Source organism: Ctenocephalides felis, unplaced genomic scaffold, assembly GCF_003426905.1.
Source record: "Ctenocephalides felis isolate EL2017-DRISC unplaced genomic scaffold, ASM342690v1 CF-g0.4_SCAFFOLD_01170, whole genome shotgun sequence".
Lineage (NCBI taxonomy): Eukaryota > Metazoa > Arthropoda > Insecta > Siphonaptera > Pulicidae > Ctenocephalides > Ctenocephalides felis.
In genome coordinates, this window is record NW_020537324.1 from 67,092,015 (window position 1) to 67,115,697 (window position 23,683).

Below are 23,683 nucleotides of genomic sequence, written 5' to 3' on the forward strand. Positions count from 1 at the left end.
CCGGGGTTTCGAACAGTAATGGATGAAAACTGAAGCTTTGCTATTACTTGGTAATAAAATTTTTAACTACCATCAAATATCTGAAAATGTTACCTACAAATAGTATGATTATAGGAAACAATAGGTTATGAATGAGAAAAGACGGCTCTTCACATTCATAATTTTGAACTTTTATTTTCAATTTTGAATTAACAAAAATTGTGTAAATGAATTTTTTGACTGCCTGGAATAACTGCTAATTATTTTTAAATAAATATGAAGAAAATTAAACAATATTTATAAAAAGTTTTAAAAGCTAAAGTTCCTAATCAGTTATTCTGATTAAAAAAATGATTTATTTAAAAAAGATAGAACTTATTGGATCCTTAAATAGTATTTGTTGTTTTTAAATGTTAATAAATTTTTCACCATACCATGGGGGTATGGGGGGGAGCCATTCTGGATTAGCATAACTAAAAATTACCATCCCGATTTTTACTTAAAAAATATACAATTAATATTCTTCATAATTAATAGGGTAGGTCGGGGTACAAGGTCCAATTTGAGTTTGAGCAATTATATTATATTATATTGTGAAAACCAAACAATTATATTACATCAAATCGCACATATCAAACAAACAAAATATTGACCATTATCTGACTATGTTCCAGCTAATTCATCATTGTAGAAAGTTGTTTTTTTTTTCAAAATTGGTCTTTTTACCCTTCTATAGCCGAGCTAAATTGAGAAGACTACCAGGCAGCAAACATGTCCACTGCCTTATTTTAATTTAAAGGAACTTTTATATTTTTACTTAAAAAAATATGGTAACCTTATTACTACACAATTAATATTCTTCATAATTAATAGGGTAGGTCGGGGCACAAAGGTCCAATTTGAGTTTGAGCAATTATATTATATTATATTGTGAAAACCAAACCAATTATATCACATCAAATCGCACATATCAAACAAACAACTATCTGACCATTATCTGACTATGTTCCAGCTAATTCATCATTGTAGAAAGTTGTTTTTTTTTTTCAAAAATTGGTCTTTTTTACCCTTCTATAGCCGAGCTAAATTGAGACTAATTTTAAAGGAACTTTTTATTTTTGTTTAGAAAAATTTATATAACTTATATGAAGTTCCTCATTCCTTTAAAATTAAAATAAGACAGTGGACATGTTTGCTGCCCGGTAGTCTCAATTTACCCCGGCTATAGGGTAAAAAAGACCAATTTTTGGTAAAGTTTTTAAAAGACCAATTTTTATATAAACGTACTCTAAAATTTTATAAAAATTCGTTACGCGTGGTTACGCATTTTATGACACGTATAAATTTATACAATAGACATCTTAGTCTTTATATTAATATTATTATTTATAAAACCATAATAATAATCACCATTATTTTTTGATTGTATCATTCTTACCGACATGAGCCCCCATCCAGAGAATTTTGCCATCAAACCTTTAGGCGTATCTCTCATGGTCAAAGCTATCGGTTGCTGGTATTTTCCAAAAACGATCGCTTTTTTCAACTAGAATTATTAAGAAAAAAACTTTTCTTGGCAATATGAAATAATAAACTCACATGTTTGTTATGATTGCGAAAGACAACAAAATTAATTTCTGTTTGAACAAAAATAAAATTTTGAATGAATCTTCCTGTAGGTATATGAAGAGCTATTTTGAAAATAACTTTTTCAATATTAATTAAATGAAGTAAATTTATAGATATACCTTAATAACAGCAACATCGTGGTTTAGCGATCTGGGAGTGTATCTTTTAGGATAAACGATAGATTCTACTTCATGATGATTACCTCCTTTATATAGAAAACTTGATCCGGCCACAACAGTAAATTTTTTAGGCCTGTTTCTATAAGTGTTATTGCTAGTGTTAATTGTGTTTCTTTATAAAATAAGCTTATTATTAACTTTTATTTTTATCATACTCAAAAAATTTAATAATCACAATTTATGTAGTCCACACCATACCTTCCATAAACACAATGCGCTGCTGTTAAAATATAATAAGCGTCGATAATAGATCCTCCACAAGTATGCTTTTTATTATAACGTAAAGAAATTTGATGTGGAAATTCAGCAATTCTGGCTTTTTCGCCTCCAACTACCCTTCCATCTAATATATCTAATAACAGGCACTGAGCATTTGGCACTATTTATTTAAGAAAAAAAAAACAAATTTAAAAATAATCTATTTTTTTAATAATATAGTAACAATCAGATTATTTTGCCTATGCAAACTCACCATTAATTATAGCAATAGTTGTTATTATTAGTAAATACATCATTATAACTAATTCTAAAATGAATATATTATTTAAATAATTTTAAAATATGTATTAAATAGTAAAAATTCTTTTTTGTCTTTATTTCACAACTATATTCACTAATTTTTAAAATTCTCATAATAAAAAACATCACAATAAAAAAAATTGAATAATTTCTAGATCATTTTTAAGACGACAAAACTTTCTACTTAACACATTTGTGTATCATGAATAACTGAGCATAAACATTAGTCTTACCAGAAAAATGCTTAAATGTAACAAAACAATTGTAAAACATTAGTGTTGATAAAAAAACAACTGCAGTTTGTAGTTTTCTATGTTGAAATAATTCTTCCTATATAATGCTTGCATATAATATAAAAATGAAAGTGTTTCACAGTTGATCGCACATAACATAAATGTCTCAGTTTCAGCAGACACATTTTGTAATCTTTGCTGAAACTTATTACTTAATGAGACGTAAAAAGGGGTTATAAGTTCTATAAAAATATATTTATATTTATATAACTAATTTTGTAATTTTTTTATTTTATCATTAATTAGCTGTATTTCTGATTCAATGTCCTGCAACACAATAGAAGTTGCTTCAATTGCTTGAGATGACTTAAATATTCTACGCTTAGCTGCATACTGTAACAGGCTACAATACAAAATAATACTTAGTCATTTTATTTCAAAATATTTAAGGATTGTATTATAATCTTACGTAATTCTGGCGTCTTCAATCATATAACCTTGCTCTAATAGATCTACAGCATGTGTTGAATCATATTGTATCAACTTATTTTTGAGATCCAAAAATCTCTTAATTAGTTCAATTCTCTCAAGTTTTTTTGATCGTAGTGTGGAATAATTATCAAATAGTTCTTCGTGTAAGCTCATTCTCTTGTTTTCTAAATTTGTATCTTGTGAATGTTTTGTTAAGTCACCTTGACATATTGTATTCAGTTTTTTTAAATTATTTGCAAACACAGTTTTCATTAACTGGTTCATATGGCTTATTAGAATTGTTTGGTTTTGTCTTGGAAGGATGTTAATTTGTTCATTCGGTAAACCTGCAAGATAACAATCACAGTAATTGTTACAGGTAAATTTATTATATCTGATAGATTTGATAGATTTTCAATTTATTTTTGATATATCAGCTTCGACTTCACAAAGTTTACATATAATGTATATAGCATTGGACTTGTAAATAAAATATTACAGTAGCAAAATTTGAATAACTTGTATGCATAATTTAAAATATATAGTTAATTGGAAACATATTTATCAACTGAACTAATTAAAAACGGTCAACGGGGGAATCTATATGAATTATTTATATTGTTTTTAAATTTCTTCTACATTAATAAATATACCTAATAAGTTCATATTATCAGCGCTATTTCTTGGATCTTTCTTCAATAATGCATATTCTTGAACCTCCTTATTTTCTATTAAAGTCTTAATTAAATCTTTAGTTTCAATGTCTAAGCCTTTGTCATTACAGAATACAGACTGTTTACAAAAATATAACAGGGTCTTGTTTATCATGTATTCTTTATACGCTTTATTGAAATCTTCTAAAATTTCTTTAGAAGGTTCTAATAAATCCATTATCGTCGAAAAGAATGGAATAAACAACAATTAAAGTTAAACTGAAGAAACTGTCAAATGCAAATAAACTTCAAACAGTCGTTTTTCATAATTTTGACGTTTATCAGAAAATAATTCTATTTTAGTTTCTTAGTATGGCAATACCTGCAATAACAAAGTTCATCTATGGCAATACTAATATTGATATCCCGCCATATTAAATGTCAGTTTCCAAATGAGAATTGCTAAAAATTACTGCCATTAATTAATTAATAAATTCATATAATTATAAGATCCTATTAAAACGTTATTAGTCTCGATTGACTTTAAATATGATTTGTGATATTTTTCTTTTCACCGTATTAGCTGTACTATATTTCAAAGGTACCTGATATCTGACTGTCATGACTTTATGTACAAGATTTGTTGCAAACTATTTTGTTCGTTTGTTTTATAGGAATTTTGTGTGCTGATAAGGAATGCCGTGATTTGCATGGACGAGCGATCGATCCTGGTCTACATTATGTACCTGGTCCCGATACTTGCACATTGTGCATTTGTGATAATGGACTTCCAAAGTGGTGCAAAGCAGTTTTATGTTCTCCGCCACAAGTAATCAAATATTAATAAAATCGTTCATAAACAATTTTTCCAAAGCGTTTATAATTCTATCTCTGTTGTGAATATTGGGGTCAAATTGCATGCAGGCTCAAGTATATGTTGACAGCATTGAAATATTCAAACTCAAAATTAGTTTTTTCATTCCTTTTATACAAACATGAAGCAGATCATATTTTTTGGTTTTGATAGTATTTCTTACTATGTTTCTTCTATTCTAGGACTGCAAGTCTTTTAGAGTAGGAAATTCATGCTGCGATTTCATTTGTTTGGACGACACCCTGCCTAAAGCTGGTGATCAAACTGAACACAATGAGGTTGGCCTATGACTAATAGCCAGTGGGGTTACAGCAGCCCTATCTTTAAGTCTTCTCTTTTTTCTTGTACATCGATTGCGACTGCGTAAAGTCCGTGCTCCTGAAAACAGACAGCTTAGCCAAGATCAACGCAATATGGGAAGCATTGGGTATGTAAAATGAGCTCTTTCTAGGCAGTGCTTTTATTATATTATCTTTATAATATTGGTTGTTTTCTAGGTATATTGCTGGTTCATTAGGATATATGGGTGGAAGCATGGGATATTTGGGAAATACTAGTAATGTATCTGATTATCCGTATGAACCATCATCAATAACATCACATCATTATGCATTGTGGAAACCTTCTGGAAATTATTTTCCTAGAGGAGAGGCGCCACCGCCTTATGAAGAGGCAGTTGCTGCTGCTCATGCTGAAGCTTTAGCTGCAACGTGAGTTAACTTCAATTCTTATTATTAAAAAGTATACTATTTTTAGTATTGTATTACCTCTTCAATATGGAATAACTATCATCCACATAAATTTCATCTTCAATAAATAAGAGGATATATGTTGTTGAAATTAGTAATAATAAACTTCAATTTATGTAGCCCTATTTATTAATGTGATATATTCTATCTTTTTCCACAGAACTGCATCAAACCTAAGGCAATCTGCGCCCACTACTGTTTCAACCACCACTGCTAGCCTACATTTAGAACCTAGTTCTGCAAATAGTGACACCACTTTCAATTCAAACATTCAAATTAGTACTACACAAAATAGTCAATCTAATGCATCAAATTTAAATATTAATAACATAAATCTCAATGTTCGTGAACGTTCTAATACAATTGTAATTATGCCATCCACTTATAATCAACAACAGTTTAATTCCATAACTCAGGCTCAATCTAACTTAAATGTAAATCGAGGCGGAAATCAAAGTTTACCAAGTCGATGTATAGAATCTCATAATTTAAATTTGGGTAGATCGAATATTCATCCTGTTGTAAACCCCAGAATTGTACCAAAATCCAATCAACCTTTGGGAAGTAATAGTAATAATCATTTAATTGGAAATACCAGCAATTCAGCTTCTAATTTCAGTAGTAGGTCTGCAAGAAGTTTAAGTATACCATTATCTTCTTCTAATAATATATCTTCATCATCGTCGAACTCTACTCAGTCTAGCAATCTGAGTACTCTTACTAATACTCCTACTAAAGCTAGTAACAATGCTTTAAGTTCACTAGTTTTATCTCATAAGAAAAACAAGTCAATTTTATCACATTTGGAACAATGTGAAGCATGTTCGCAGCAAGCCAGTGCTTTGGAAAATGAAAGTAATGTGGCACTTGATTTAAGTAAAACACAAAGCGCTGGTGATCTGTTGCATGTTTTGCCACCTCCACTATTTGACAATGAAATTGAAGTTAGGAGTACTTCAAGTTCTATATCTCGGTAAGTAATAATCAAATACTTCCTAAAATAATTAAGTCCTGGGATTTAAAGATGTTTGTATTACAGACATAGAAGTATACCAAGACATATTTCTGTAGTAACATCCGGATTACAAGATGAGGGAAGCAATTGTCCGTCTTCAAACACTGTAAGTCATAATATAAAATATTAAATATAATCTTCACCTAATATTCATTTTGATCTTGCTACTAATTATTTAATGTCTTTATACTTTTAGCCTTCATTGCATTATCCGTCTACATCAAAATTAATTAACACCAATAATTCAAATTTAAAATCACCAAGTCATTTAAAAAATAAACTATTACCATTGTCATTACCTTCTACTTCAAAACTAAAAACAAAACCCTTACCATTGTCTATCTCCAATGAGAAAGATTCACAAGATTTGGAATTGGTTAACAATAAAAAAGAAACGCTTAATCAAAATATGTCTCTATCTGCAAACCAAATATTAACCCAATCATCTAAATACACTGCTTTTCCATTTGCGAAGACCAAAGAAAATCTGCCAACAGGTATGATATTAGATTTAATCTTTAAATGCAATATTTATTTTAAAAAAATCTGTTTTTTATATTATTTTTTTTTTATAATTATTTCCGAAGCAGAAGATATATTCGCGAAAAATTGCGATTTTTTTACCTTGTTTTTTTTGACATTTCAAGTCATTCTGAATCGAATGAGACCAAATTTGGATAAGTGTGCGTGTGTGTGTATTCTTTTACTTATCTTCGTTGTTTTATTTATAAAATTATCAAAGTTTGGCATTTTCCGGCGCGCTTAAGCGATTCTAAGCAGAATCTGTATAGAGCCTATGTATGTCCTTTGTTTCATAGGTAGCTACTGATTACAGTTGTCTACTAAATAAAATATATTTTCGGAACATAAAATAGATTAAATGAAACAACTAAATGAAATATAGTTGAACAAATTAATGAACTGTAGCATTTATTTTTTAGTAAAAGCGAAAACTTTAGTTATGAAATGAACAGTTGAAAACTTTATGCAAATAGCGGAGTCTCAATTATTATTAAGTTGTTTATGAATACTTATCATAAAGTTAATGCAACTTGTCTTAAGGCAAAATGCTACTTACCACTAGTCAAGTATGTGTAAAACTCACATAATTATATTATTATCATATTCCCAGGGGTGAAGACTAAAGAAGCTATCTCTACCCCAAAAGCCAAAAAAATAGATTTGGATGAGAACAGCAAAATAACTGAAAGTACCAGTTTACTAACACACAGTTCTAATGGTGGGAACATGACACACTCCAAAAGCACTAAATCTCTTTACCAAAATTCATCTGGTTTAAATAGTTCGTTGCCCTTGTCAATAGCTGCACCACTGATAAATTCTAATAACTCAAACTCGATGGATGATGGTGATGATTACAGAAGTGAATGCGAGAACTGTAAATCAGCACACGGGTCAAGATATTATTTGCAAGAGGATGATGAATTAGGATCGCCACATGAAACTATGACTTTACAGAGGTATACATAGTGATATACATATAATGTTTTTTGCTTATTATTTGCTACTGTTATATTACATTTTATATTACTTACTAATCAATTGAATCAAATTAAAAATTGAATGCAATTTTAATTTTGTAGAAAATTAGAATGCAATGAAGATGAGAATTACTACAGAACATCTTTAACACTACCGACTAATAGTAAGAAATCAAGGTGAGCACATTCAACAAAATGTCTTTTAATTTTTAATCTTTTTATACAAAAATGATATTGATTTATTGTGTTATAGAAATTCTTCACTTCACATACCAAATTCTGCAAGGGAGAGCTGGTTTAATAGCATGCCGTCAACTTCAAGTTCGGATGATGACTAATAAGATAAAAAATTGTGAGTGCTTAAAATTTTATATTATATCAAATTATGTTTATTGTATTGTAATGAACCCTTTTTATATTAAGGGGGTATTCTGGTCTAAAAGTTTTAGGAAATCGTTTTTTTTTATTAACTTCCTGTAGGATAGTTATACATAGTAATGGGCTGAAAATCGAAAATGAAAATTTTTGCAAATCTTCACATTTTGAAGGTTTTTGAACATTTTGGCATACCTAAGAAAAAATGGATATGTTTGTGTGTGTGCGTTTTTTTTTGTGTGCCGCATTTTTTTGTTCACGTTTTTGGGCGCACGATTTGAATGCTTCAAAAAACATTCGATTCCTATTGATAGGGAGATGTGCTGATTAGTTTTTGACAAAAGCAGGCCCAGCCGTTACGGAGATAAAGAGCAAAGACTATAAAAAATAGAAATTGAGTTGAATCATCTAAAAAACATTCCATTTGTAATGATTGGGAGAAGTGGTGATTAGGTTTTGGCAAAGGCAGGTCCAGCCATTTAGAAGATACAATGCTAAATGCATTTTTCATTTAAAATTTCAATTCTGGTTAAAGTTCTAAAGCTCACTTATAGACTTTAAGTGAATAGTTTTAACTTTGTAAATCAGTTTATATAATTCTTATAAATATTAAACAATGCTACAATATTTATAATAATCTATTTGAAAACATTTCATGTTCCTCAAACATTTTATTACGATACAGGCAGTTCCAGCAATTTGCCTTAAAGCATAATGCCATACACCACTAGTTTTAATATATTAGATGGCTTAACTATTCCTATATATTTGAAAGAGATTTTTTTCAAGTTTGAATAATTTTTGGAAATATAGATTCTTTAGAAAAGTTTGACCACAATAATCCTACTCTGTGTGAAGTTTTAGAAGTTATTGCATATAATTTGATAGAATTAATAATCAGTGTTGAGTCAATGTTTAGATTTAGGAACTCAAAATAATGAGTTTCTGAACTTTTTGATCTCCACTTTCTATACTTCAAATATTTTTTGATTTGCAAATGTCTTTTGATTTTGGTACCCACTAGTCTTCCTTATAGTCTTCTTCATAGACTTTCCAATTACTATTTTTTAAAAAATCGAGAATAGCAAAAGTTATAAAAAGAATATGTTTTCAGAAAGTCGCTATTCTTTTTTTTTTTTTTTTTTTTTTAATTTGTAGTTCATTCTTTGTTGTAATTATTTTCAGGGCTAAAATCAGGGTTATGGTCTTGTGCTAATTTTTTTTTAGATGCCACAACTTCATTACCTGCTAGAATTAAAACATTTGACTCTTTTTATTTTTCTGTAAAATTGTAGACAAGAATACTCCCTTAAACAATGATATCTTCGTATATTATTTTTATTATATATCTACAGAGCTGTATTACAGAGCTGTACAAAGTTATTTTGCCAGGTGGCAGATCAAGCCTAATAGTTCAGTTGATATAAGAAATTCATTTATGAATTGTGGTTTTGCGTGTATCTGATATGAAACTTCTAAGTTTGGAACTACTAGAGTACATGTTCAAAATGTAAGGTCATAGGGTAAAAACAATCTGTGTTCATAAAAAAATCATCACACTTTATTTTAATTTTAGACGAGCTTTTAGAATTAATTTTTCTGTTCTATTAGCACAAATAGTCTTAAAACTTTATTTGGTAGTAGTAAAATTATTGGTATATATGTTATATTATATAATTCATAACTTTCTGCATTAAATTGGTGCAAATTAATTATAATATGTACTTATGAAATATGTTCAGACTGAGAAGTACTTATGGTCTAAGACTAATTAGATTAAATATTTGTTCACATTTAATAAAAATACCACTGAATTAAGTGATTTGCAGTTTAAAAGTATGCAGATTATTTTTCCTAAACTAATTTATTCATTAAGCTAACATCCGTAATTTAAATTAATATTCGATTCTGTGAGCAACGATTTTGTTCACGGTATAATAAATGTTTGGGGTTGATTTCGGTCATAAATTATATTATGCTGCCATTAAAGCTATTGATATATGTATAAAATGAGTATTTTTTGAAGAAAAAATAACTTAAATAATGTATCCATTTTAATTATGTATATTTGCGATGATTGATTGGTGTCAGTGAAAGAAAACAATTTAAGCATCTAAAAGCTATAGTATATATTAAGTTCATTTATAGAATGTTATTAATTTTTAACTATCACGATTTTTTTTTTTTTTATTTCATTTCGATATAAGTAAAATTTGGACTAAATGAAGGCAATTAAACATTTTCATATTGTCTATGAACTTATTTATATCAATTTATCAGTATTAGAAAGTATTTTCATTTTATATATAATCTTATGTATTTAATTTTTATATGTATTTTAATATTCTGAAGTATTATTTGATGAGAATTAACTCATGTTATCGACCTAAGAAGTATGTGATATGTGCTGTTACCGAAAAGTAAAGAAATTATTTATTGTTATTATGACTTAAGATATATTTATTTTCTAATAATTATGTTACTTAATTATTATTTAACATAATTATGTTTCAAATGTTACTTAAATACTATTATTTTGTTGGTTTTCAAGAAATATTTAGTGTTTTGTTTGTATAAACATTTATATTGTTGCGACAATTTTTTTTTATTAATCTTTTTCAATAATTGATATTGGTTAAGTGAATCTCTGTATTAATATAAGATAGGATTATTAAAATATATAAGCACCAAATTGTTCAAAATTCGGTTCTATAATACACTTTTTGTGCCAAAATTAAATGAATGTTTTTTTTATGTATGTATATTAAAACTAAAATTTAGAATATTGAATTAGCATTAACTAAGATCTTTTAATTTCAGTTTCAGTTCATGTATATTTTTACTAAAAGTGTAAGGTTATTAATTATTAGGATGGCTTAATTTGTAATATGTGTAATATAAGGTTTTTTCGATGGTATTCTGAGAATTATATAATTCGTTGTTCATTCATCACTTACTTATATTTATAAATAATTTCGAATTGTAGATAGTGACTAAAGAAATAATGTATCAAGGTTCAATACGGAAGATAATGCAGCGGAAGATCATTTTGTACAAGTTAAAATGGTTTTTGAGTAAATGTTGTAAGATTTAATATTAATTTTAGGCTATAGAATGTTTGAATAATAGGTCTGATGCAGCCAAAGCAATTTATTACTTTTACGCTTATGCATAATTTTAAACAAACCGAATTCTTGACCATACATATTAAAAAAATTGTTTTTCTGGTATATTTATCTTGATAAGATAATAATACACTTCATTTCAAAGAAATAATGTTTTAAAATCTGGCTTAACAATTCATTGTTATTTATTAATGTGTATGAACCAAATAAATATCATTAGCATGAAAATTATTCAAAAGGTCTATGTGATATTTTTTGAATAATGCAACTACTTTATTATGTCTATATAAAGTAATTTCTCTGTTAAATATTTTTAAAGTTTTTTTGTAGTAACCAGTCCATCTGAAACTTTCAACAAATATAGTAGAAGTGTTTTCCATTCTATATGAATTTATTATAAATAATTTGATTTATTGTTTCACAATTAGCATACATATAGAAAAAATCTTATGTAACATACATGCATATCATACAATAAATTCTTACACAGAATCTGATAAAAATAAATAGTATAACAAATATCTCATAACGATTCTTGATGTAGACCGGTGTAGAAAATTATCCAAGTAACCTGGAAATGGACATATTATTAGAATAATGTTTGAAGCTATTGTGGCTGAGATGATGTTCTGGACATACTAAAAATCCTGCAAATGAAGTCATAAAACCTTCTTTTGTTAGCTCCCAGACGCCACCATATTCTTCTTCATCAATGGATTGAAATGAGGTAAAGTAGATATATAGTAAACCGGCATTAAAAACTGCAAATCTAAAATAAAATTTTATCTGTAAGTTATGTAAAATCTCTTTAAAGAAGTCTTTGAAGTATGTAGGATAGATATATGGTAAATCTTACAGAATTAAAGCTACTAATCCCTTCAAAGGAACAATTCCCCACACGATGCCTATTAATATTCCTAAAACCTGACGAGACCAATAAATAATATCTAAAAATTCTTCCTATAATGATAAAAATTACAATAATTTATATTTGTCATATAATGATTTTTAGGTTATGGTATATGTATTTGTACTTTATCTGGCCACTCTGAATTAGCAGTTAATGCTCTACTCCATATTGATTTTAATTCTGTTTTGTGTTGATTGGCTTTATCAGAAGTATTTAATTTTGACATTTTAATATATAATTAATAAATTAAAGATCCTACGAAAATAAGATTGATTCTAATACAGTTGGTAGAGTTGAAAATAGGACTACTTCATGTTGTTGAAATATGGCGACAGTTTTTGAAGTGTCAAATGAAAACAAGATTCGAAAAAGTTTAGTTTACGTTAAAGTTTAGTGTTAGTTAACGTAATTATTGTAAAATACATACTATGAAGAAATTAAAATCTTCTCGTCTGTCATCAGATTTTTACAATAAAGAAGGCGAAGAATTAGCTATTGCACTTCTAGGAAAAGTTTTATGTAGAAGACTCCCGAATAATACTGTTATTTCTGGTTACATAGTGGAAACGGAAGCTTATTTAGGATTTATTGATAAAGCGTCACAAACTTATAATGGTAGGTTAGTATATTTTTATAATCATTTTGATTTATATCATGCATTATTCCTTTTTTGTTTCGGAGTGTAAGATCTGCAATTGTCTCTGTAGTTTTGCCTAATTGTTTTCTCAATAATATTAATGGTAGTCTGCCCGAAGGTAAGTCCATGGTGTGAGAGCCACCACAAATAATTGATTCCCTTACTCTTCAACCTTTCACCACTTTTTCTCAATACAATTACAACATTTTTATTATCATATATAAATATTATACGTAGTTACATTTTTGGAGACTTTCTACTTTTAGTTAAACATGCTAATTGCATATAATATATATTATGCTCAAGATATGTATTATTGTTTCATATATCTATTAATGTATTGCTTAAGATATATTGTTTAAACAGTTACTGACAATGAATAATACAAGATTCAAATCTTGTTCTTTTAGACGCACTGATCATAATGAGCCCTTATATATGGACCCAGGTACATGTTACGTTTACATGACATACGGAATGTACCATTGCATGAACATTTCAAGCAAAGGTGATGGTTCAGCTGTTCTCATAAGAGCCGTAGAACCTCTGAATGGAATCGAACATATTACAAAACTACGGTCAAAAGGTACCATAGGTTATTCCATATATGATTTTATCAAAGTTCATGTTTCTTCAGTGGCGTAACTAGACCCTCTGGGGCCAGTGGCAGTTTTTTTTAGTTGGCCCTTATTGTGGTACTCAATTTCCATTGTATTTAGTTTATTGTGATTAATTCAAGGTGTTTCAACATATTCAATTGCACGTTGTTCATTGCTGGCTTACAAATGAGCAAACCAACTTTAACTAATTTATATTTTATGGTTTTAAATTATGAAATTATACAAAACATACATAAACAAGTAAAATATTAACATAGAGGCAAAATTATTTCATTTTGAATAAAAAGTACAAAAGGACAAAAAGAATACATAAAACTTAATTTTCATATTGAATAAAAAGTACAAAAGTACAAAAAGAATACATAAAACTTAATTTTTCATGAAAATCAAATATATAGTATTTGTGAAATTTTGTGAAAATAGGATAAATGGGCCTTAAACATGTAATTTTATAATGAAAATGAAAAAAATGAAGAACATACTACTAATTTATTGACTATGATAGATAATTGCTGTTAATGTAATTAATTTCATTGATTTATTAGTAACTTTCAAGATATATGTGAATTCATGATTTGTCGGGGGCCTGTGGCATTTTGCCACACATGCCACCCTATAGTTACGCCACTGTATATATTATTATTTCAATAATATTGAGTAGTTATTTTAATAGGAATTTGTTAATAGCAAAGAAGAAAAACAAACTCAACCAAACACCTATTAAAGATTTATGCAATGGACCAGCCAAGTTTTGCATGGGCTTTGATATAAATAAGAAGAATATTAATAAAGAAGATTTATCAAATTCTAATCATATCTGGATTGAGGAACCAGATTGCAATTCAGAAATAATCAGTACATTGAATAAGAATAACATTGTAAAATGTCCGAGAATTGGGATTGAATCTGCTGGGAGAGAATGGGCTGATAAGCCAATGCGTTTTTATATAAAGAGTAATATATATGTTAGCAAGAAGGATAAGAATGAAATCACCTTGGAATAGAGATATATTTTTATATTATATTTATATGAATGTTAACACAAATTTTAAATACATATTAAAGTTAAATATAAATTATAATATTATAAATTTAATCTTATTTTTAATATTCGAACATATGTTTAAATACCTATAATTAATATCTAATCTGACCAAATTAGCAAATCTAATATAATAAGATCATTTAAATATTTATTTGTACATCGTTATTGTTTATATATATATATATATATATATATATATATATATATATATATATATATATATATATACGAGTATATATATATATTAATCGGTAACTGTAAGATCAAATATATAAAGTTTTAGGTGAAAAAGTCTAAACTTTTGAGGAAGTTATTTAACAAAGAGCCCTAAATCCATTAGATATTAAAATTTTTCTCATTAAGATTTTTTGTGTGAATTACTGAAGCTATATAAAAATAACAGCTATAAATATTTAACAATATAAAATATTAAATATTAAATCAAATAAGAAATGCTATCGCCATCTGCTCTTCAGTTGTGATTGCAATTGCAAAAGGGCATTTTTGCCTATAATCTCAAACCCAGGATGAAAAGTGAAAGTGATTTTACAGAAAGTAATTATATTTACATGATATATAATTTAATAATAATTTTGGACTTATAAATCGTTAACGTTTATTAATACCAATAACGAAATATTTTAAATTTGCTTTACAATGAATTAGATTTTTTTAGACGAGATTATGACAGTACCACCACGTGGTTGAATATAGTGCTTGTGCAACTTTCGTAGTCGGAAGACGATTGTCGCCAAATAACAATGTGCGTGTTATTGGTAAAAAATACAGAAATTTATAAAAATGAATAAGACAAGGCTGACGTCAGAATTTTATAACAAAGAATGCGTAGATCTCGCAATAGCACTTCTAGGAAAAGTTTTGTGCAGGAGACTATCAGACAACTTTATTGTTTCTGGCTATATTGTGGAAACCGAAGCGTATTTAGGATTTGAGGACAAGAGTGCTCATAGCTATAATGGCAGGTTAATAATTATTATAAAGCAACAAAAATTTTAGATATAAGAATGAAACATTGATTGGTAGGCAAAATTAAACTTAATAAACAAAGTTTCAACTCATAAAAATATATTATTATTAAGTAGTAGAGTAAGTTATAGTAATCACAAAAACCAAAAATGAAAATGTTTATATAATAGGTTGTCAAATATCTCCCTTCCGCTTTTTTGCTCTTGGTTTATAATACAAAAAGGCGAAATGGAGATATTTGACAACCTAATATATTTACGTTTCAAAGGTTTCTGAACATTTGGGCATGCTTTATAAAAAATGGATGTATGTGTGTGTGTGTGTGCTGATACAAATTTTTATCGACAATTTTAAGAACCCGGTTCGACCGATTTGAATGATTCAAAATATTCGATTCTTATTGATGGGGAGACGTGCTGATGAGTTTTTGACCAAGGCAGGTCCAACCGTTTTGAATATACAAATAAATAGTAGTCCAGTCATTATAGTAAGTTCACCTCGGAATTCGAGATTCAAAGTTGTCTCAAAACCTACATATGGTAGGGTGTACAGACTGGGGTTCATACAAAAACCGACATTTCAGAAAACCGGTTTTCGAATTTTAATTTTACTAAAAAATCGGTTTTAGCCGGTTATTTAGCCATTTATAATACAGTGAAAACCGACTTTTTTCACTAAAAAACCGGTTTTCGAATTCCATAATTTTTGCCAAAAACCGGTTTTTGAAAACTGACAAACCCTAGTACGGACCATATGTAGGTTTAGAGACTGCCAATATACAAGTATTTACAGACTTACAGCTGGGTATCTCGAATTCCGAGATTCTTACCTAATTTAAGCTTAAATTACTGGACTATAGTGCCAAAAATGGTAATTCAGTCTTTCAGAGAACGAAACGTCTGATTTTAATAATTATAAAAACATTTTACTTCTATTGATAAAGTAAATTGGGAAGGCAGGTTCAGCGGTTTTGGAGAGTAAAAAAGTAAAAAAAAACAAGTAAAAAAATGCTATTTGCCGGTCAAAAATGATCATTGGACATACGAACATCAAATTATCAGATGTTTTATAAAGATTTTGATCATGAGTATGAATTTTGTTTACATTTCTACGCTAGACTTCCGTTAGTATTTCTTCTTTAAAACATAGCCATATAGCACGATTGATTTAAAAAACAATTCAAGATTTTCAAAAGAATTTCAAAATTATCAAAAATTTACATTTTTCAAATTTTAAAGCTCTTTTAAAAATGTTAATTTTCGGTACGAGAAGTTCTAGCAATTTGTCTTAAAGCACGATGTCATGCATCACTTATTTTAAATTTAATCATTGTGCAAACAATTACAACCCTGTTTATTTCGTCAGTTCGATTCTCAAGTGCAATATTTTGCATTCATTCTATTACCACCTCTTGGGTGACGTCATGCATTGGATTTATGCCCATATAAGGCAATGCCTAGACAAGGACAATAAATCGTCCAAAATTTTTGCAAATTCAGTAACCAGGTAGCACTCGAAGTGGTCGGATCGTTCTGTCGCCTGTCGGTCGTAGGTCGTCGGTCGTCGTCGTGTTAATTCTGCCGAGTGCATTTTGTCCTAGTCGATGGCCGCCGCGTGTGTCGTGTGTGAATTTATCGATAATAATTGCTAATAAAATGGTAAGTAGTGGACTTTATATATATTATTTATATAGTTGTATATTATTTATATATGGTAATATAATTTACTCAATCCAATCGGCATTGTTGGTGGTGCGTTAGTTTTTGCACAACGTGTAGAAGGGCGAATATCAATTCTGTAGAAGGATGATTATCAAGAATTTTATTGCGCGTGCGAGTTTTATGAGAAATTATATATTAACTATTAATCTTAGAAGCACAATTACGTTAATCTGTTAATTTCTAACAATTTTTAAAATTGAATATTTTTGAAACAACATGTAAATAAGTTTTGAAATCTACTTTGTGCATACAGTATGCGAACGATTCCTAAAGAAGTATCAAGATTACATAAAAATTGATAGAATTTTCTAGCGATAACAATCTACTTTATGAAATTTAAAATACGATAAATTTAATAAAACTCAGAAATAGAATATGCAATACATTTAGTTCACATTAATTATTTTTGGGGTTTATTATTCTCTCAAGAATCTGATACGATCGAAAGCAACATGAAATATTAGTCATATACTAATAGAAATTTTAGATATCGTTTTTTTTAATATTTATATTTTCAAAATTTAACTATTCAGGAATTTGTATTCGGGAGAATTTTTAAAAACTTAATTTATCTTCGGAGATACATCTGTTTGACAATAACTTTAAACGCGTTTATCTCAAAATTGTCTTTTTCAACACGATTCTACTGGAGTTCTACTGAACAAATTTACTTGAAATGTTTGGAGAATCTTCTTTATGTACTTCTCTCTGGCATATACTAACCTAATCCCCAAATTTCAATTTTTACTATTTTTAAAAAAAATCAAGAAACAAAAAAAAGTGGTAAGATATTGATCATTTCTTTTTCAGTCACCATTTGGGAAACATTTTGTCAAAAAATTATTTTTTAACTTAATCCTATTATAAACCATTGCGACATCATTCTATATTATGTAATCCTTTTTTTCTTTCATTTCGGATTGCAATGGTGAGCATGGTCACGTGTAAACTTTTTAAGACCCCTCACTTCAACCACTGCTAATTTTTAAAATCATTAATTTTTTTTCTGTAGTCTTTTAACGTTGATAAAGATATTATAGAAAAGATGTAGTACAAATATTGATTGCTATTTTTTATGATTCAAACATGGCCTAAAATTCGTTCCTCTGCACTGGAATACTCCCTTAATGCATGTTATTAAAATTTTCGATCATCTCCTTGAAAATCACATTTTTATATAGTTGCTGATATTATTTAATTGGCCTTAAGAGATTATTAGTATGTATTTGATTACCCCACGTTTTCAGGAAAACTTATTAGTTAACTAATTCCGATGGTTTAAAAATAACATGTATTTTTATATAACATGTATAACGTGTATTTTTAACGATTAGTTTTTGCTGATAATAGGTAAAGGCATACCCAGTAGTTTTTGGGGTACTGGTACTTTCACGTAAGTAATTAAAATGGCCATTATTTTGATGCCAAAAAATCAATATTTGTTACTCATTTATCATTATCGTATCGAGTTTGTTATAGTTTTTACTATACTATGCATATCATATATTGCAAAAGTAGGGATTTATTTTGTAAAATAACTCTTTGCATTTTTTCACAAGCATATTCTCATAAAAAATCTAAAATATTTTCTTTGAACACCTTTAGTCTAAAATATTCACTTTCAACACCTCTTAGAATGAAATAAAAAAGTGTAAGCCATAAGCAATTATTGGCATTGGTATCAAACATCATATGATTTAATTTAAAAAATTGTTTGTTAACGAGTTTCATTCAATATTATTTATTTTCTGTATTTATTGCAATGTGTTTCCAAGTAAAAATAGCCTTTCGCCGGCATTGCTGCATCAATAAAATAAATCCATCAGTATTGTGATAATAAATTCTGATGGTATTGCTTTCTAAAAAGCGACGCAGTTAGGACAATTTCACACTTGAATTCTGATCGTTGTTAAAATAAAATCTAAACAAAGAAATTAAATAACAATTCTGTTTGAGACAAATTATATAATATTTATATATCATTTTTATTTTCAGGCGGACAAATCGAAATGAGGCAATGTTTATGCCTCCTGGAACATGTTACGTTTACATAACCTACGGAATGTATCATTGCCTAAATGTATCAAGTCTTGGGGAAGGTTGTGCAGTACTTTTGAGGGCATTGGAACCGTTAAATGGCATTGATAGGATGTCTGAATTACGATCACAAGGTAGGATTTCTATGTTTATAGTAAATAAGGTAAAAACCCGCTAAGTCGATTTTCAAAATATTGGTGTAAAACGGCGCAATTGTTTATATTAGCATGGAGCGGTGTAAAAAGGCATATTAGGCGAGAGGTATTAGGCATAATCGTCTTAACGGGTTTCTACTGCAGTTATTTATTAGTTATTTCAATATTTAGTATTTTATCTTATTTATATACATTAGATTTTTTTGTCGTTTATGTAATATTTTGGCAGATTGGTAGGATAATGATTGCTTTGGATAAAATGCTGGTTATTTATAAACTTTAGAAGTGATTGCATAGAAATTGCTCGTTATTTATCGTTTTTGTTTATTTATTGATTGCTTTAAAAATTGGATAGTTATTTTATAATCTCTGTTAATGAGTGCTTAGTAATTGCTGCTGCTTCTTATTTGTTTGATAATTGCTTTGGAAAATTTGGTAGTCATCAAAGGGGAAGTTCATGTTTTTATTTGTTTTGGTAATTTTTATGTTTTCTCTACGTTTCAAGACATTTTGAATCGATATTACGATATTGATTTTCTATCGTTTGTCACAACATTTTATCAAAGTATTTTTGGTGTATATGATGTACCTGTTTGTTGTACATTTGGGTCAAAATTTCGTTCGTCCAGATTTTCTCAAAAACGACTAAACCTATATTGAAAATTTAAGTCATTTGATGAAACTTAGTAAGGACTCGCTTTGTTTTATTTTATGCGATAATCGGCCAATCCGTTTCTTTTTAATTAGCAAACAAGTGCATAATTTTGCGATAGCGTTTTGCCAAAAAATCTAAACCGATTTTGAAATTTCACAAACTATTCGAAATATATCAGTTGCAAACCGTGGTCATAAGTTTTTTAATAAAGATCGGCTCGTACGTTTATTAAAATTAATTGTTGAAAACATTTGATGATTTTAGTAAATTTTTGCACAATAATAGTTGTATAATCGAACATATTAAAATATTATAGACCAACAAAGAAGGATTCACTTATGGTTTAAGTATGGAATAATCAGAAATTTTTATCCTCACAATTTTACAACATGCAAAATCCTATTATTTATTTTTCAAGTCGATATTTTCACACATACCAGGATTTAGGGATGGATTTTGCATGTTCTAAAATTGTGACGCTAAAAATTTCAGTTTATTCCATACTAGAACCATAATTAAATCATTCTTTCAAAGAATAGTCTTTCATTTAAAATCCTTTTTAAATAAAGTTACACAGGAAGATTGATTTTAATCCATTTGATAGATAACTCCCTTCTTAACTTATCGTTTATTATTTACTTGATTTATTTTAAGAAATTAGTAGTAAATATACAGCTTCTAGAAATGAATGTATGAATTATTATTTGCTTGTACTGCTTATTAGCTTGATAATTGCTTAAAAAAAGCTGGTTATTTATAATACTTAGAAGTGAATGCTTAGCAATTGCTTCTATTATTTATCGCTTTTGTTTGTTTGTTGATGACTTTGGAAAATTGTATAGTTATTTTACAAACTCTGGAAATGAGTGCTTATAGTAGAAGAGCCAGTGAACTATTTGACTAACCTGTTTTCCAAGAGCTAGAATTTTTTTTAATGATATTTTATTATCGACCCATTTAGAAAGTACCATTCTGGCAGTCATTCTGCGATTGCGTCATCTTCCCTTCAATTTGTGAAAATGTCAAAAAAATTTTTTTCATAACTTACTCTCACAAGGCTCAAATTTTAAGGGTGTATTCTTTTAACTGTTCAAAAGGCATATGTAAAAAGCGAGCCCATTCTGATGGTTGCAAGGGTCCGCCAGTCGAGTACATAATAATCGACTAACACCCTTGTATTTGAATAATTTATACGTCATTTTAAAGGTCCATTTGTATCTCACCTTATGGCCGAGATATCATTGAAAATATGCCAAAGTGACCCCTTTTTTAAACTCAATTTTTGGCGTAACCATAAAAGATATCGAGAAAAAAAATTACGTGATTCTACTCATATTGGCTTATACCAATACACATAATGTATATTAATATATGCTAAATAATCCTTTATTATGAGCCGAAAATGATAAAATAATTTTTCAATTAAGGTTTTTGGATAGTGCGTTTTGTTTAATTACTTTGTTATTAGCGTTATTCGAAAGCCTATTATTTTTTATTGAAAAATTTTACAGCACTCAGAAAACAGGTTAGTCAAATAGTTTACTGGCTCTTAGACTATTAGTAATTGCTGCTGCTTCTTATTTGCTTGACTATTGCTTTGGAAAATTTGGTAGTCATAGACACCAGAAATAAATGCTTAATAGTTGCATTTACCATTTATTGCTTATTTTTCTGGTGATTGGTTCGGAAAAATTAGTAGTTATTTTACATGCTAAAAATGCTAAAAATGAATAATGGCTTCAACCCAATTTATCGCTTTCCTGAGTTTGGTAGATGTTTGTTTGAGCATTTGGTACTTTATTCAATAAACTAACAGACATATTTCCATATCAGGAAAAAAGAAAACGAGTCCCAAAATGATTCCACTCAAAGACTTATGCAACGGACCTGCAAAACTGTGCATCAGTTTAGATGTGAAAAAAGAAAATATTGATAAACAAGATTTGTGCACTTCTAATGACATCTGGATAGAACATCCCGATTATGATTCTGCAATATTTAATACAGATATTACCAATAATATCGTTAAATCTCCAAGAATTGGTATAGAATCCGCAGGAGAAGAATGGTCCAAGAAACTGTTACGTTTTTATATTAAAGACAATGCATTTGTAAGCAAAAAGGATAAAAATGCTGTACCTTTGGAATGACTATTAGAAATAGAAATACGCAAAATGTTTAAAACATTTATTTTTAATGTAAAGTTTATTATAAAAATAATCTGACAAAGTCATCAATCTTCTGGTTGAATCAGATTAGGCGACTGGAATTTTAGCTTGACTCTTCTCATAAAATCTATGGCTGGTCTACCCGTAAGAATACTTTCATTTCTTATGTCACCTACTCGAAATGCAACATTTCCTAGAATATAAAATTTGTTTTAATCAAGTATTCAAGACTAAAGATGATATAAATCAAATACAAATTGTTATAATGAAATTATGTATTTGTAAATTATTGTTTAAGAAACATGCGGTAGTGGATATACTTTATTTATTAAGCAAAATAATAAATATTTATATCAAGCAATAAAAATCAATGGTTTTAATGTGTAGTCATGTATGAATAAAACTTTAAATATTTTAGTTCTTAATATTAACTTTAAGATAGTCCGCACTTCAACCAAAGTTTCTTTATTAACATTGGTAAAATTCCATTTGTTTTTTAACGTAGCGACAAGTGAATCAAAATTTTGAGAATAACATTGTATCAGCTAATTTCCATCATAAATAAGAAATTTTTAACGTAAATTTTATATTTTTCGTAAAATAAGTATTTACTTAGGAAGAAGAATCAAGAAACTTTGGTTGGAGTGCGGACTATGTTAGAGTTAATATTAAGAGCTAAAACTTTCAGCGAATTTTTTTTATCAACTTAGAAGCATCTGGGATCATGGGAGCAAGGAAATTCGAAAACATCCATATTAAGGACCTCTCTAATATATATATAAACGCAATGTTTTCTAGGTTATATCGACTCGTGTGGACGAGGTCGTAAGTTCGAACTCTCACTCTGGAGATAACCTGAAAGTATTGATCAAAAATATGTTTCTTAATTAGCCCCTTTCGGGCACCACTGTGTATAATAGCAATGGTAAATTTCACATTATTTTTCTTATTACGATGATGTTTTATCATTACTTTACCTATGGTTTTATATTCCACGTCGGATACAAATCTTATGTCGTCATTCTTTGGTGATTTTTCCAAATAAACCACATGCAAGGTGAGACCTTCGCCGACATCATCGTCAATCTCAATACGTCTGTCGGCAGTTGTAGGTGGAACAGAAGTTACTTCTTTAGGAGAAAAACGTGAATTAATATACAATTTAAGAAAGTTCTTGTAAATTTTTATATGTAATATATAACATGGAAAAAGAAAAGTTTAGTACCGGTGTCGTTGGATTTGCGATGTGCGGCAGCTGGTGCAATAGTAGCTTGTGGTGTGGTGTACTCGCTCTAATAATCAAATATTATAATAAAATTAGTAAATAATCTGCAGTATACATTTATATACATCTATACACAGTAGTGCATTTACAGAAAATTTCAAGATTAGAGCTTATACTAAAAAACACTTTAGAAAACCGCGGGAGAAAAGGTACACCAGCG

At 28.5% G+C, this 23,683-nt stretch overlaps 6 protein-coding genes across 7 annotated transcripts; 3 read left to right on the forward strand and 3 right to left on the reverse strand.

Annotated features, from left to right (window-relative positions):
- Window positions 1-1,324: 1,324 nt before the first annotated feature.
- Window positions 1,325-2,299, reverse strand: LOC113367567 (trypsin-5-like). Its single transcript, XM_026609164.1, has 5 exons — window positions 2,260-2,299; window positions 1,986-2,166; window positions 1,728-1,866; window positions 1,418-1,525; window positions 1,325-1,345 (listed from the first exon to the last, which is right to left on the reverse strand). Exons 1-5 carry the CDS (start codon window positions 2,297-2,299, stop codon window positions 1,325-1,327), a joined length of 489 nt encoding a protein of 162 aa, XP_026464949.1.
- Window positions 2,300-2,680: 381 nt separating this feature from the next.
- On the reverse strand, window positions 2,681-3,907 carry LOC113368211. Its single transcript, XM_026609777.1, has 3 exons — window positions 3,664-3,907; window positions 3,009-3,357; window positions 2,681-2,942 (listed from the first exon to the last, which is right to left on the reverse strand). The coding sequence occupies exons 1-3, from the start codon at window positions 3,899-3,901 to the stop codon at window positions 2,810-2,812; spliced, it is 720 nt and encodes a 239-aa protein (XP_026465562.1). The 5' UTR covers window positions 3,902-3,907; the 3' UTR covers window positions 2,681-2,809.
- Window positions 3,908-4,128: 221 nt separating this feature from the next.
- On the forward strand, window positions 4,129-9,748 carry LOC113366394 (putative uncharacterized protein DDB_G0282133). Of its 2 annotated transcripts, none has more exons than XM_026607995.1 (11): window positions 4,129-4,264; window positions 4,338-4,492; window positions 4,720-4,964; window positions 5,035-5,247; window positions 5,447-6,259; window positions 6,326-6,407; window positions 6,498-6,798; window positions 7,434-7,782; window positions 7,906-7,980; window positions 8,057-8,155; window positions 9,534-9,748. In XM_026607995.1, the coding sequence occupies exons 3-10, from the start codon at window positions 4,951-4,953 to the stop codon at window positions 8,139-8,141; spliced, it is 1,932 nt and encodes a 643-aa protein (XP_026463780.1). In that variant the 5' UTR covers window positions 4,129-4,264; window positions 4,338-4,492; window positions 4,720-4,950; the 3' UTR covers window positions 8,142-8,155; window positions 9,534-9,748. The 2 variants fall into 2 exon arrangements, with proteins under 2 accessions (XP_026463780.1, XP_026463779.1); XM_026607994.1 differs by lacking the exon at window positions 9,534-9,748 and adding an exon at window positions 9,364-9,482.
- A 1,967-nt stretch (window positions 9,749-11,715) lies between these two features.
- Window positions 11,716-12,521, reverse strand: LOC113366672 (uncharacterized protein RAB5IF homolog). Its single transcript, XM_026608320.1, has 4 exons — window positions 12,338-12,521; window positions 12,160-12,263; window positions 11,943-12,072; window positions 11,716-11,874 (listed from the first exon to the last, which is right to left on the reverse strand). Exons 1-4 carry the CDS (start codon window positions 12,437-12,439, stop codon window positions 11,827-11,829), a joined length of 384 nt encoding a protein of 127 aa, XP_026464105.1. The 5' UTR covers window positions 12,440-12,521; the 3' UTR covers window positions 11,716-11,826.
- A 60-nt stretch (window positions 12,522-12,581) lies between these two features.
- Window positions 12,582-14,474, forward strand: LOC113366671 (putative 3-methyladenine DNA glycosylase). Its single transcript, XM_026608319.1, has 3 exons — window positions 12,582-12,832; window positions 13,261-13,436; window positions 14,158-14,474. Exons 1-3 carry the CDS (start codon window positions 12,642-12,644, stop codon window positions 14,472-14,474), a joined length of 684 nt encoding a protein of 227 aa, XP_026464104.1. The 5' UTR covers window positions 12,582-12,641.
- A 639-nt stretch (window positions 14,475-15,113) lies between these two features.
- On the forward strand, window positions 15,114-22,540 carry LOC113367940 (DNA-3-methyladenine glycosylase-like). The gene is made up of 3 exons (XM_026609511.1): window positions 15,114-15,498; window positions 19,219-19,394; window positions 21,904-22,540. The coding sequence occupies exons 1-3, from the start codon at window positions 15,317-15,319 to the stop codon at window positions 22,218-22,220; spliced, it is 675 nt and encodes a 224-aa protein (XP_026465296.1). The 5' UTR covers window positions 15,114-15,316; the 3' UTR covers window positions 22,221-22,540.
- Window positions 22,541-23,683: the final 1,143 nt, after the last annotated feature.